This window comes from Arachis stenosperma, chromosome 4 (assembly GCF_014773155.1).
Source record: "Arachis stenosperma cultivar V10309 chromosome 4, arast.V10309.gnm1.PFL2, whole genome shotgun sequence".
NCBI lineage: Eukaryota > Viridiplantae > Streptophyta > Magnoliopsida > Fabales > Fabaceae > Arachis > Arachis stenosperma.
The window spans coordinates 121428085-121444019 of record NC_080380.1 but is presented as its reverse complement, the minus strand read 5'-3'; the positions used below and the strand labels follow the sequence as shown (position 1 = coordinate 121444019).

General features: G+C 40.6%; 1 protein-coding gene and 1 non-coding gene across 2 annotated transcripts; one reads left to right on the top strand and one right to left on the bottom strand.

The window, feature by feature from the left end:
- Positions 1-361: 361 nt before the first annotated feature.
- LOC130975406 (uncharacterized) lies at positions 362-1859 on the bottom strand. The gene is made up of 3 exons (XM_057900207.1): positions 1631-1859; positions 1306-1572; positions 362-1164 (listed from the first exon to the last, which is right to left on the bottom strand). Exons 1-3 carry the CDS (start codon positions 1857-1859, stop codon positions 362-364), a joined length of 1299 nt encoding a protein of 432 aa, XP_057756190.1.
- Positions 1860-13192: 11333 nt separating this feature from the next.
- Positions 13193-13300, top strand: LOC130978432 (small nucleolar RNA R71). Its single transcript, XR_009086076.1, has one exon. It is a non-coding gene; the product is annotated as a small nucleolar RNA R71 (small nucleolar RNA).
- The last annotated feature ends 2635 nt before the right edge of the window (positions 13301-15935 follow it).

Genomic DNA, 15935 nt, shown 5'->3' with positions numbered 1-15935 from the left:
AACCACTACAAATTTGTCCAAAAAGGGACGAAAGACTCTGTTCATGTAATCCATGAAAACAGCAGGTGCATTTGTTAACCCAAAGGACATCACCGCAAACTCGTAGTGTCCATAGCACGTCCTAAACGCAGTTAGGGATATCATCCTCTTTCACCCTTATCTGATGGTAACCGGATCTCAAGTCAATCTTGGAAAACACTCCAGCTCCTTGCAGTTGGTCCATCAAGTCATCTATCCTTGGCAATGGGTACTTGTTCTTCACAGTTACTTTATTTAACTGTTGGTAATCCACACACAGTCGCATCCTTCCATCCTTCTTCTTCACCAATAAAACTGGCGCTCCCCACAGTGTTACACTCGGTCAAATGAACCTCTTATTCAGAAGCTCTTCCAACTGAGTCTTTAACTCTGCCAGCTCTATCGGAGCCATTCTATACGGCACAATCGATACTGGTTTGGCTCCCAGCACCAATTCAATCGCAAACTCAATCTCCCTTTGAGGTGGGAATTTAGGGATATCTTCCGGGAACACTTCCGGAAAGTCTCTAACCACCGGTATTTGATTTAGTTCCTGATTATCACCTAACGTGTTCGCAGCCAACAGAATATAACCCTGACACTCTTCCCCACTACAATGCACCATCACAGAGTTCAGGTAGTAACCCTCAGCTATCACTGCTCCCTTTTCTCCTTCTGGCATAAACTGAATTGATCGTTCAAAGCAATCCAACAAAACCCGATTCTTCGACAACCAATCAAACCCCAAAATCATCTCCAACCCAACCATTGGTAAGCAAATCAAATCATGCACAAAGTCTCTGCCCTCAAGCTTGAAACCTACTTGCCTACACCCTGACCTAGTTATAACCGTCTGATGCGGAGTATGTACATGCAGATCAAAACCTAACTCTGACACTTTCAAGCCTAGTTCTTCAACTTTAGAAAATGAAATAAACGAATGCGATGCTCCAGTATCATACAATGCAGTTGATGTTTTATCACCAATTAGACATATACTTCTCATCAACGGATCTACCTTGGAAGCATCCTTGGTGTTCACAGCAAAGACTCGACCTTGATGTTGGCCTTGACCCGCATTCGGGTTCTTCCCACGAGTGCAATCCCTCGCAATATGACCAGGCAAGCCACAGTTGAAACATCCACCTAAACCAATCTTGTAAGAGTCATATGGGTGAAATCGTCCACAACGCACACAAGTCAAATCCGGAGAAATGTTACTCTGATTTCCTCTCCTTTTGCCATGCTAAAACTGATCCTGAGTGTTCTTTCTGAAGCCTCCCTGACCTTGAGGCACATATCCTCCTCTCTTGAAGCTTTGACCTCTCGGATGGAAATACTTGCCACGTCCCTTACTAGTGTTCCCTCTATGAGTGTCCTTAGACGCAGCTACCGTCTTGGCATACTCCTCAACCACCCTTGCTTTGTTCACCAAGTCAGAAAATGTACGAATCTCCATTGGGGCCACAGTAGTCATAATGTTGTCCTTCAACCCCCCTCTGGTACTTGATACACTTCCAGCTCTCATAGGTCTCTGGGGCACCCCGATATACCCTAGAAAACCTATAGAGTTCCTCAAACTTGCTTGTGTAGTCCACCATAGATAGGGAACCTTGCTTCAGCTGCATTAGTTCCATCTCTTTTGCTTCCCTTGCCGACTCGGGAAAATATTTCTTATAAAAGGCCATTTGAAATATATCCCAAGGGACATCAGCATTCTGGAGCTGTAGCAAGCGGCACTCTGCTTGCCACCAGTGCTGGGCCTCTCCCGCGAGCTGATAAACGGCAAACTCGACATATTGATAATTTGGAACATGCTGCGCCTGTAAAGCACGCGCCATAGCCTAGAACCAGTTGTCCACTTCTATAGGATTAGTTGATCTTCGAAAGATTGGTGGGTAAACCTTGAGAAAAGTCGCTAAGGTCATCGGAACACCTCCCGTGTTATCGCCGTTTTCCTCAGCATTATCATGAGCATTCCCTTCACCGTTTCTATTGCCATTCCCAGCCGGTTGGCCCAACCTCTGCACAGCTTGCAGAGTCGCAACAGCATTAGCCTCCATGGTATTCGCTAAGTTAGCCATGGCCTCCATGAACTCGGCATGGTTGTCCGCCGGTTGCGCATTCCTACTTTCTCGTGAACGTGCTCGACATCGTCCGCGAGTGGCCATTAGGTGATCAATCTCAATATCAAAAGCCTAGTACTTCAATTATCCCAAACAGGCACTCACAAACTAGCATGCTATGCAATATCAATCAGATAACCTAATAGCATCAAAGAAAAAGACACACAGAGTATGAAATGAAGCACAATCGGTCCATCTCTCAGGCTCACGAGGACGAACCGCTCTGATACCACTAAATGTAACACCCTAATTAGCCTAAGATTTCCCTCGCGTCGTAAAGCAAAGGTTAATCAGAGAGTACGACAGCCCTAAGCTCATACATATATATATATATATATATATATATATATATATATATATATATATATATATATATATATATAAGGAATAGTATAATCTAGAAGCCTGATGAAAGATATAGATCAAAATTAGAATTTGAAAGGCGCAAATCGTATAAACGGAGCAACTAACTTAAAGCACAAGAAATAGATACAGTATAACAAAATATCATAGTATAATATCATAAGAATCTAGCCACGGCTCGCAGAGTTTAAGCCGGCTAGCCATATGCAAATATACAGAACCAGACAGTAAAAACAGCTTATACAAGTTTTGTTCTCTCAAATAATGCCTCTAAGCAAAACAAAATACAAAAGTGAGAGATGTATAAACAAAATAAATCAAAAGACTCAAAAGGGTATCCGGATCCTCCGCTTCTGTCATCATCCAGCAACTCACCGAGGTGGGTTGCGACCTGCATCAGAAAAACACAACAAATATATGGTATGAGAACCGGAGGTTCTCAGTATGGTAACAGTGCCCAGTGATGTAGGATATAAGACCCTGGGACGTCAAAGGCAATCCTAAGCTCCATATCCATCACAAGATTCAATCTTAAGGCATACTAAAACAATGAAGCACAATCATAGAAAGCTTAACGTAACTAAACAGGGTACTCTATCTTAAGAAATTTCTATTCTAACCAAACACTGCTGTCCCACAGCCATCACTAACCTACCCTCCATGCGATCACATCGCCAGTGCCTTCCAAACCTCCTCAATCCCAATAGAAAGCACATTTATATACAATGCAAGTAAATCACAAGTAGAAGCATATAAAGCAAGTAACTTAAGTAGCAATTAGACATGTTATACAATTAGACATACAATTACAAGTTGGCAAAGCAAACAAATAGATAGAAAATGCACATGATGAATGCCTGTCCTACTGGCTGTGATATCACATTGTCGGTTCAACTGCCAACCCGACACATCTCCATGGAGATGTTGCCCTTCGGAATCATCAATGGGAACCCCCGAGATATAGTGCTCGGATCACTATCCAGGGTTTTGCGCCTGCACGCTCTATTGATCCGAAGGAATGCGAGCGGGATACTCTTGCCACAGACCTCACATCTCAACGTAAGCGGGATTAAACCACCGTCCTTACGCCGCCGCCGCTACCTCGACAGGCGGGATCCAACCGCCGTCCCTGCCAGGCGCATAGCGTCTCATAATCTCAGTATAAAATGATACATCAGTGGTTTTCAGAAAACATTTTCAGCATAACATGGATCCATCATCTCACTCAGAGTCCTCGACTCATCTCAACCACTGTCAATTCACATTTCCATTCCGAACTCAATAGTTCCTCATTTCTCATCTCATATATCAATCATCCTTCACATACCGTCAACCCATCCTCAGTACACCCAAGACCTAATCCTCCGTTTTCTAATTTTTCATAAAAATCGTCAACTAAAACCCTTAGATTATTTTCCATGCTCTCATACTCAAAATCAAGCTCAAAAGTCTTAAAATGGTGTTATAGAAGCTTACAACCTTGTTGGGAAGCTGAAACAGTTGAAAAAAAGTTAAACTTGAGAAACAGGGCGTGTGCGTCCGCACAGGGGTGTGCGTGCGCACGCCCAGGAAGATTTTTAAAAGTGTGCGTACGCACCGGGGTGTGCGTACGCACAGGAACAAAAATTCACAAGTCTGTTCACTCACACAATCTGTGCTAGCGCCCCCAACAGACTGACCTTCCCAACGTGTGCGTGTGCACAGGTTGCAATTCCTCCTTAGGTATGTGCTGTGCTAGCACTGCAAATAGAATGCATTTTCCTGCCGGTGCGTGTGCATAGGTTGAAAACTTTGCAGGGCTGTGCGTGCGCACATACCAAAAATCATAAAATTCTGCAACTTTGCAGAATTTCAGATTTTCAACACCAACTTTGAATGATCATAACTTCCTCTACAAAATTCCAAATATTTCAAACTTTATATTGATTCGAAGAGTTTTCAATAAGCCTTAATTCTAAACAAATTTCAACCAATTTTGAAAATTGAGACAAAAGTTATCATCAGACAAAGTTCACCAAAAATTCCTTTTTACCATAACTTACAAAAACATCAATTTATCAACTTTCACAACCCAAACCCAACCAAAACAATACCAATTCCCATTGTCAGCACAATTTACCCTCTTGGATTACAATTTACCATTCCTATCAAAACTTCCACCATACTTCATCATTCTCAGCCTTAATTATCAAATATACCCCATATCAAACAATTTCCCACCAACACATTCACAAATCCTTATTTCATCAATATCAATCTTCATCATCAACTCAATCATGCTCCATATTAATAATCATAATGCACATTCATACAAGTTCATCATACATTACATCCCAACATCATTATCTAGCAACATTTACATCATCAATAACCCAAACAATCATCAACAACACATAAATTTCCAAACCTATCATATGGGTCACTAGACTAAGTGTCCATGAATATTATTTACTACATAGAGGAAACCGAAACCATACCTTGGCCGATTCCCTATATTCACCAAAACCCTAAAATGGCACAAATTGAGTTCTCCACCACAAGCAAGGCACCAAGGTAACTCCAACAAGCACCAACAAGCTCTAAACTCCCAATAATCAAACTATATATGCAAAACCATCACAAATCAACCTAGGGTTCCATTTAAACATAATATCACAATGGTTTAATGTCTCTTACCTTTTCCAACAGTTTTGATAGCCAAAATCCAATGCTAAGGAAGGATTAGAGTGAACCTAAATATCCAAAATCACAAAAACTTACTCAATGAAAAGCCCTAAATACCCAAAATTTTGAGGAGAAGAACTGAGAGGATTTTGAGCTTTCCTTACCAGTTTCTTATATGGGTTTTGTAGAGCTCTTCACAAGGAACGCGTAGCCGCTGACAGCACGCAAATCGAAGGACCGTAGCTCGAGATCGCGAAAAGAAGAGATGTGTGAATAGTATTTCTCTCTTCTCCTTTCTTCTTTTCTTTGTTGCTGAGTGTGTGTGTGTTTAATTGTGTGGTGGCTGCAGGGGTTCATTAAATGAACCCTTATATATGTTGGGCTTGGGCCTAACTTGGGCCCAGTCCAACCCGTTAGCGTTTTTAGCCCGTTTGGTCCAACTTAGGGCCAAACCTTTAAAATTAACGCCCGGTTTTTCATTTCTAACATTTTTCTAAGGTTTTTGTCTGTTTTCACTTTTTCTTGCGCAGTACTGGGCAGACTTGAACCGGTTTAACCGGTTCATGGTTTTTTGTGATTTTTTGCAGAAAGCACATCTTCTGACTCAGAAAGACCTACTGAGGCCAAAAATCATATTTAAATCCTCAAATTCTCACTCTAACTTTTCGGAACCTAATTTGGGCAATATAATTACTTAATTATACGGGTAATTAACTCAGTTCTTATAGAAAGCGTCCCAAGCTATCACAGCATTGCCTTGCTGTAATAGATGGCGAGCTCCCTGCCACAAAAACTGAGCTTATCCTATTAACTGATATGTGGCAAACTCGACATACTGATCCTCAAGCACGTGTTGAGTTTGTAGAGCCTTTCCATTGACTGAAACCAATTGTCTGCTTCTGTAGGATTCATAGTTCCTCGAAAAATAAGTGGATTCACCTTCAGGAATGTTGCTAAGGTCATTGGTCCGTTGCCGCCATTTCCACCATTCCCGTTACCAACCTGTTGGCCTAGTACCTCAACTATGATTTGCAAAGCAACAGCCATATTTTCTAATACATCCATGAAGATTATCGGGTTATTACCAGTCGTTTCAGGTCCTTCATTAACTCTTCGGCCTCTCTCTTGACCACGTCCGCATCCACGATACGCCATTTGGTTCCTGCTCACACCAAACAATTGATATCATGGTGATCAATCTCAATATCTCAACTCTAGTGCTTTAAAGTCCCAAATATATGCTCATGAACAAGTATGCTATATTTATCAGTTAGATAATCCTAAATAGCATATACACACACCCAGAGTATGCTTAGAAGCATAGTCAGTCCGTCCCTTAGGCTCTACAGAAACAAACTGCTTTGATACCATAATGTAACACACTACCACACAAAGCTTTACGCCTAGGACGTAAATAAGAGGTGGCGAGGTGCTATAACCTCTAAAAGTGAAATACTTACATACATACATACATACATACATACATACATACATACATACATACATACATACATACATACATATCAAGGATAATATAGCTAGGAGCCTTAAAAGAAAAGGGTACGACCAAAATAAAACTGAAGATGTATCGCCCACAAATATACGATAAGACAAAAAGCTTATATAGAAAACCAAAATACAAATATATATATATATATATATATATATATAGAGAGAGAGAGAGAGAGGGAGAGAGAGTGAGAGAGAGAGATAGATAGATAGAGAATTCTAATATAAAGATATATAATCAAGCTCTAGACTCGACCTGCGAAGCTGGTGCACGAAATTGTGATCTCTACATTTTATAACTCAAACAATCCCCGGTAATGGCTCCAAAAACTTGGTGCTCAATACCATGGTCTAAACATAATTTCACAACTTTGCACAACTAACCAGCAAGTGCACTGGGTCGTCCAAGTAATAAACCTTACGCGAGTAAGGATCGATCCCACGGAGATTGTTGGTATGAAGCAAGCTATGGTCACCTTGTAAATCTCAATCAGGCAGATTCAAATGGTTATGGATGATTTATGAATAAAACATAAAATAAGGATAGAGATACTTATGCAATTCATTGGTGAGAATTTCAGATAAGCGTATGGAGATGCTTTGTCCCTTCCGCCTCTCTACTTTCCTATTGTTTTCATCCAATCCTTCTTACTCCTTTCCATGGCAAGTTGTATGTTGGGCATCACCGTTGTCAGTGGCTACAGTCCCGTCCTCTCAGTGAAAATGTTCAATGCGCTCTGTCACAGCACGGCTAATCATCTGTCGGTTCTCAATCAGGTTGGAATAGAATCCAGTGATTCTTTTGTGTCTGTCACTAACGCCCAGCCTTCAGGAGTTTGAAGCTCGTCACAGTCATTCAATCATTGAATCCTACTCAGAATACCACAGACAAGGTTTAGACCTTCCGGATTCTCTTGAATGCCGCCATTAATTCTAGCTTATACCATGAAGATTCTGATTAAGGAATCCAAGAGATAAACATTCAAGCCTTGTTTGCTTGTAGAACGGGAGTGGTTGTCAGGCACGCGTTCATATGTGAGAATGATGATGAGCGTCACATAATCAACACATTCATCATGTTCTTGGGTGCGAATGAATATCTTAGAACAAGAATAAGCTGAATTGAATAGAAGAACAATAGTAATTGCATTAATACTCGAGGTACAGCAGAGCTCCACACCTTAATCTATGGTGTGTAGAAACTCTACCGTTGAAAATACATAAGAACAAGGTCTAGGCATGGCCGTGAGGCCAGCCTCCCAATGATCTAAGATAGCGTAAGACTACTCAAAGATAGCTACCAAGATAAGAATACAATAGTAAAAGGTCCTATTTGTAGAGAACTCGTAGCTTAGGGTTTACAAAGATGAGTAAATGACAAAAAAAATCCACTTCCGGGCCCACTTGGTGTGTGCTTGGGCTGAGCATTGAAGCTTTCATGTGTAGAGACTTTTCTTGGAGTAAAATGCCAGCTTTTGTGCCAGTTTGGGCGTTTAACTCCCATTCTTGTGCCAGTTCCGGCGTTAAACGCCAGAATTCTTGAGCTGACTTGGAACGCCTGTTTGGGCCATCAAATCTCGGGCAAAGTATGGACTATTAAACATTACTGGAAAGCCCAGGATGTCTACTTTCCAACGCATTTAAGAACGCACCAATTGGGCTTCTGTAGCTCCAGAAAATCCACTTCGAGTGTAGGGAGGTCAGAATCCAACCACATCTGCAGTCCTTTTCAGCCTCTGAATCAGATTTTTGCTCAGGTCCCTCAATTTCAGCCAGAAAATACCTGAAATCACAGAAAAACAAACAAACTCATAGTAAAGTCCAGAAAAGTGAATTTTAACTAAAAACTAATAAAAATATAATAAAAACTAACTAAAACATACTAAAAACAATGCCAAAAAGCGTATAAATTATCCGCTCATCACAACACCAAACTTAAATTGTTGCTTGTCCCCAAGCAACTGAAAATCAAATAAGATAAAAAGAAGAGAATATGTAGTGAATTCCAAAAACATCTATGAAGATCAGTACTAATTAGATGAGCGGGGCTTTTAGCTTTTTGCCTCTGAACAGTTTTGGCATCTCACTCTATCCTTTGAAATTTAGAATGATTGGCTTCTATAGAAACTCAGAATCCAAATAATGTTATTGATTCTCCTAGTTAAGTATGATGATTCTTGAACACAGCTACTCTATGAGTCTTGGCCATGGCCCAAAGCACTCTGTCTTCCAGTATTACCACCGGATACATACATGCCACAGACACATAATTGGGTGAACCTTTTCAGATTGTGACTCAGATTTGCTAGAGTCCCCAATTAGAGGTGTCCAGGGTTCTTAAGCACACTCTTTTTGCCTTGGATCACAACTTCATTATTATATATTTTTTTCCTCCCTTTTTTCGTTTTTTTTTTGTATTCACTGCTTTTTCTTGCTTCAAGAATCATTTTTATGATTTTTCAGATCCTCAGTAACATGTCTCCTTTTTTCATCATTCTTTCAAGAGCCAACATTCATGAACAACAAATTCAAAAGACATATGCACTGTTCAAGCATACATTCAGAAATCAAAGGCATTGCCACCACATCAAACTAATTAATCTGTTATAAAATTTAAAATTCATGCAATTTTTCTCTTTTTCAATTAAGGACATTTTTCATTTAAGAAGGGTGATGGATTCATAGGACATTCATAACTTTAAGGCATAGACACTAAGACACTAATGATCATAAGACACAAACATAGATAAACATAAGCATGAAAATTTGAAAAACAGGAAAATAAAGAACAAGGAAATTAAAGACGGGTCCACCTTAGTGATGGCGGCTTGTTCTTCCTCTTGAAGATCTTATGGAGTGTTTGAGCTCCTCAATGTCTCTTCCTTGCCTTTGTTGCTCCTCTCTCATGATTCTTTGATCTTCTCTAATTTTATGGAGGAGGATGGAATGTTCTTGGTGCTCCACCCTTAGTTGTCCCATGTTGGAACTCAATTCTCCTAGGGAGGTGTTGATTTGCTCCCAATAGTTTTGTGGAGGAAAGTGCATCCTTTGAGGTATCTCAGGGATTTCATGATGAGTGGGATCTCTTGTTTGCTCCATCCTTTTTCTTAGTGATGGGCTTGTCCTCATCAATGAGGATGTCTCCCTCTATGTCAATTCCAACTGAATAACAGAGCTGACAAATGAGATGAGGAAAGGCTAACCTTGCCAAGGTAGAGGACTTGTCCGCCACCTTATAAAGTTCTTGGGCTATAACCTCATGAACTTCTACTTTCTCTCCAATCATGATGCTATGAATCATGATGGCCCAGTCTATAGTAACTTCGGACCGGTTGCTAGTGGGAATGATTGAGCGTTGGATAAACTCCAACCATCCCCTAGCCACGTGCTTGAGGTCATGCCTTCTCAGTTGAACCGGTTTCCCTCTTGAATCTCTCTTCCATTGAGCGCCCTCTTCACAAATGTCTATGAGGACTTGGTCCAACCTTTGATCAAAGTTGACCCTTCTAGTGTAAGGGTGTTCATCTCCTTGCATCATGGGCAAGTTGAATGCCAACCTTAGATTTTCCAGACTAAAATCTAAGCATTTCCCCCGAACCATTGTAAGCCAATTCTTTGGGTCCAGGTTCACACTTTGATCATGGTTCTTGGTGATCCATGCATTGGCATAGAACTCTTGAACCATTAAGATTCCGACTTGTTGAATGGGGTTGGTAAGAACTTCCCAACCTCTTCTTCGGATCTCATGTCGGATCTCCGGATATTCACTCTTTTTGAGTTTGAAAGGGACCTTGGGGATCACCTTCTTCATGGCCACAACTTCATAGAAGTGGTCTTGATGCACCCTTGAGATGAATCTCTCCATCTCCCATGACTCAGAGGTGGAAGCTTTTGCCTTCCCTTTTCTCTTTCTAGAGGTTTCTCCGGCCTTAGATGCCATAAATGGTTATGGAAAAATAAAAAGAAATGCTTTTACCACACCAAACTTAGAAGGTTTGCTCGTCTTCGAGCAAAAAAAGGGAGAAGAGAGTAGAAGAAGAAGAAATAGAGGAGATGGAGGTGGCTTTGAGGTTCAGCCAAGGGGGAGTAGTGTTTAGGTTGTGTGAAAATGAAGGAGTGAAGATGGGTTTATATAGGAATGGAGAGGGGGTGTATGGTTCGGCCATTATGGGTGGGTTTGGGAGGGAAAGTGGTTTGAATTTGAATGGTGAGGTAGGTGGGGTTTTATGAAGGATGGATGTGAGTGGTGAAGAGAATAGTGGGATTTGATAGGTGAGGGATTTTTTGGGAAAGAGGTGTTGAGTTGATTGGTGAATAGGTGAAGAAGAGAGAGAGTGGTGGGGTAGGTGGGGATCCTGTGTGGTCCACATATCCTGAGGTGTCAAGGAAAATTCATCCCTGCACCAAGTGGTGAGCAGAAATGCTCTTTATGCCAATTCTGGCGTTAAACACCGGGCTGGTGCCCATTTCTGGCGTTTAACTCCAGCTTCTTGCCCTTTTCTGGCGTTTAACGCCAGTCTGGTGCCCCTTTCTGGCGTTAAACGCCCAGAATGGTGCCATACTGGGCGTTAAACGCCCATTTGCTGCCCTTACTGGCATTTAAACGCCAGCAAGGTTTTCCTACAGGGTGTGCTATTTTTCTTTCTATTTTTCATTCTGTTTTTGCTTTTTCAATTGATTTTGTGACTTTCCATGATCATCAACCTACAGAAAACATAAAATAACAAAGGAAATTAGATAAATATAACATTGGGTTGCCTCCCAACAAGCGCTTCTTTAATGTCAGTAGCTTGATAGTGGGCTCTCATGGAGCCTCACAGATGTTCAGAGCAATGTTGGAACCTCCCAACACCAAACTTAGAGTTTGAATGTGGGGGTTCAACACCAAACTTAGAAGTTGGTTGTGGCCTCCCAACACCAAACTTAGAGTTTGACTGTGGGGGCTCTGTTTGACTCTGTTTTGAGAGAAGCTCTTCATGCTTCCTCTCCATGGTGACAGAGGGATATCCTTAAGCCTTAAACACAAGGGATTCTTCATTCACTTGAATGATCAATTTTCCTTTGTCAACATCAATCACAGCCTTTGCTGTAGTTAGGAAGGGTCAGCCAAAGATGATGGATTCATTCATACACTTCCCAGTCTCTAGGACTATGAAATCAGTAGGGATGTAATGGTCTTCAATCTTCACCAAAACATCCTCTACAAGTCCATAAGCTTGTTTTCTTGAATTATCTGCCATCTCTAGTGAGATTCTTGCAGCTTGTACCTCAAAGATCCCTAGCTTCTCCATTACAGAGAGAGGCATAAGGTTTATACTTGACCCTAAGTCACACAGAGCCTTCTTAAAGGTAATGGTGCCTATGATACAAGGTATTGAGAACCTTCTAGGGTCCTGTCTCTTTTGAGGTAATCTCTGCCCAGTCAAGTCATCCAGTTCTTTGGTGAGCAAAGGGGGTTCATCCTCCCAAGTCTCATTACCAAATAACTTGTCATTTAGCTTCATGATTGCTCCAAGGTATTTAGCAACTTGCTCTTCAGTGACATCTTCATCCTCTTCGGAGGAAGAATACTCATCAGAGCTCATGAATGGCAGAAGTAAATCCAACAGAATCTCTATGGTCTCATTTTGAGCCTCAGATTCCCATGGTTCCTCATTAGGGAACTCATTAGAGGCCAGTGGACGTCCATTGAGATCTTCCTTAGTGGCGATCACTGCCTCTTCCTTCTCTCCAAGTTCAGCCATGTGGGTCATGTTAATGGCCTTGCATTCTCCTTTTGGATTCTCTTCTGTATTGCTTGGAAGAGTACTAGGAGGGAGTTCAGTAATTTTCTTGCTCAGCTGTCCCACTTGTGCCTCCAAATTCCTAATGGAGGACCTTGTTTCAGTCATGAAACTTTGAGTGGTTTTGATTAGATCAGAGACCATGGTGGCTAAGTCAGAGTGGCTCTGCTTAGAATTCTCTGTCTGTTGCTGAGAAGATGATGGAAAAGGCTTGCCATTGCTAAACCTGTTTCTTCAACCATTATTGTTGTTGAAACCTTGTTGAGGTCTCTGTTGATCCTTCCATGAGAGATTTGGATGATTTCTCCATGAAGGATTATAGGTGTTTCCATAGGGTTCTCCCATGTAGTTCACCTCTTCCATTGAAGGGTTCTCAGGATCATAAGCTTCTTCTTCAGATGAAGCGTCCTTAGTACTGCCTGGTGCAGCTTGCATTCCAGGCAGACTTTGAGAAATCATATTGACTTGCTGAGTCAATATTTTGTTCTGAGCCAATATGGCAATCAGAGTATCAATCTCAAGAACTCCTTTCTTCTGATTCATCCCATTGTTCATAGGATTCCTTTCAGAAGTGTACATGAATTGGTTATTTGCAACCATTTCAATGAGTTCTTGAGCTTCTGTAGGCGTCTTCTTCAGATGAAGAGATCCTCCAGCAGAGCTATCCAATGACATCTTGCACAGTTCAGACAGACTATCATAGAAGATACCTATGATGCTCCATTCAGAAAGCATGTCAGAAGGATACTTTCTGATCAATTGTTTGTATCTTTCCCAAGCTTCATAGAGGGATTCACCTTCCTTCTGTCTAAAGGTTTGGACTTCCACTCTAAGCTTACTCAATTTTTGAGATGGAAAGAACTTTGCCAAGAAGGCATTAACTAGCTTTTCCCAAGAGTTCAGGCTTTCTTTAGGTTGTGAGTCCAATCATATCCTAGCTCTGTCTCTTACAGCAAAAGGGAATAGCATAAGTCTGTAGACCTCAGGGTCAACCCCATTAGTCTTGACAGTGTCACAGATTTGCAAGAATTCAGCTAAAAACTGATGAGGATCTTCCAATGGAAGTCTATGGAACTTGCAATTCTGTTGCATTAGAGAAACTAATTGAGGCTTAAGCTCAAAGTTGTTTGCTCCAATGGCAGGGATAGAGATGCTTCTCCCACAGAAGTCGGGAGTAGGTGCAGTAAAGTCACCCAGCACTTTCCTTGCATTGTTGGCATTGTTGTTATTTTCGGCTGCTATGGGTTCTTCTTCTTTGAAGATTTCTGTTAGGTCCTCTACAGAGAGTTGTGCCTTAGCTTCTCTTAGCTTTCACTTCAAGGTCCTTTCAGGTTCAGGGTCAGCCTCAACAAGAATGCTTTTGTCTTTGCTCCTGCTCATATGAAAGAGAAGAGAACAGGAAAATATGGAATCCTCTATGTCATAGTATAGAGATTCCTTGAGGTGTCAGAGGAAAAGAAAAATAGAAGGAAGAGGTAGAAGAATTCGAACTTATCAAGAAAGATGGAGTTCGAATTGTGCATTAAGGAGGAGTGTTAGTCCATAAATAGAAGGATGTGAGAAGAGGGGAAGAAATTTTCGAAAATAAATTAAAAAGATTTTAAAAACATTTTGAAAAATACTAATTGATTTTCGAAAACTAAGAGTGGAAAAGAAATCAAGTGATTTTTGAAAAAGATTTTAAAATTAGAAATTAAAAAGATGTGTTTGAAAACTATTTTGAAAAAGATGTGATTAAAAAGATATGATTTAAAAGTTATGGTTTTAAAAAGATGTGATTGAGAAGATATGATTTGAAAAACAATTTAAAGAGATTTGATTTTTAAAATTAATGACTTGGCTAACAGGAAAAGATATGATTCAATCATTAAACCTTTCTCAACAGAAAAGGCAACATACTTGAAATGTTGAATCAAATCATTAATTGTTAGTAAGTATCTTTGAAAAAGAAAGAAATTGATTTTGAAAATATATGATTGAAAAGATATGATTTGAAAAAGATTTGATTTTGAAAAAAATTTGAAAACTTGAAAAAAATTTGAATTAAAAACAAAATCTTCCTTCTTGTGCCATCCTGGCGTTAAATGCCCAGAATGGTATCCATTCTGGCGTTTAACGCCCAAAACACTACCCTTTTGGGCGTTAAACGCCCAGCCAGGCACCTTGGCTGGCATTTAAATGCCAGTTTTCCTTCCTCACTGGGCGTTTTGAATGCCCAACTTTTTCTATGTAATTCCTCTGCTGTATGTTCTGAATCTTCAATTCTCTGTATTACTGACTTGAAAAGACACAAATTAAAATTTTTTGGAATTTTTTTTTATGAGGAATAATCAAAATGCAACTAAGACCAAATAAACAATGCATGCAAGACACCAAACTTAGAAGTTTGTATACTACTGACACTAACAAATTGAGAATGCATATGAGACACAACTGGTGGACGAAATTGTAATCACATCAATGTAGTATTCTTTGTTGTTGTATGGAATCATTATTATGGCACCTATGTGTGGACACAACTCCATTCAACTTAACCAGCAAGTGTACTGGGTCATCCAAGTAATACCTTACGTGAGTAAGGGTCGATCCCACAGAGATTGTTGGTATGAAGCAAACTATGGTCACCTTGTAAATCTCAGTTAGGCAGATTAAATTGGTTTATGGATTTCGAAAATTAATAATAAATGGAAAATAAAAAGGGATAGAAATACTTATGTAAATCAATAGTGGGAATTTCAGATAGGCATATGGAAATGCTGTGCTCCTCTTGAAACTCTACTTCACTACTCACTCTTCCTTCAATCCTTCTCACTCCTTTCCATGGCAAGCTGTATGTAGGGCATCACCATCATCAATGGCTACTTTCAATCCTCTCGGGAAAATGGTCCTATGCGCTGTCACTGCACGGCTAATCGTCTGGAGGCATCACCCTTGCTGATGGCTACATCCCATCCTCTCAGTGAAAACGTTCCAAATGCTCTGTCTCAGTACGGCTAATCATCTGTCGATTCTCAATCAGGTTGGAATAGAATCCATTGATTCTTTTGCGTTTATCATCACGCCCAGCCTTCAGGAGTTTGAAGCTCGTCACAGTCATTCAATTCCGGGATCCTACTCGGAATACCACAGACAAGGTTAGACTTTCCGGATCCCTATGAATGCCGCCATCTATCTAGCTTATACCACGAAGATTCTGTTGGGGAATCTAAGAGATATGCGCCCGGCCTAAGGTAGAACGGAAGTGGTTGTCAGTCACGCGCGTTCATAGGTGAGAATGATGATGAGTGTCACGGATCATCACATTCATCAAAGTGTTGTGCAACGTATATCTTGGAATAAGAATAAAAGAGAATTGAATAGAAAGTAATAGTAATTGTATTGAAACTTGAGGTACAGCAGAGCTCCACACCCTTAATCTATGGTGTGCAGAAACTCCACCGTTGAGAATACATAAGTGAAAGGTTCAGGCATC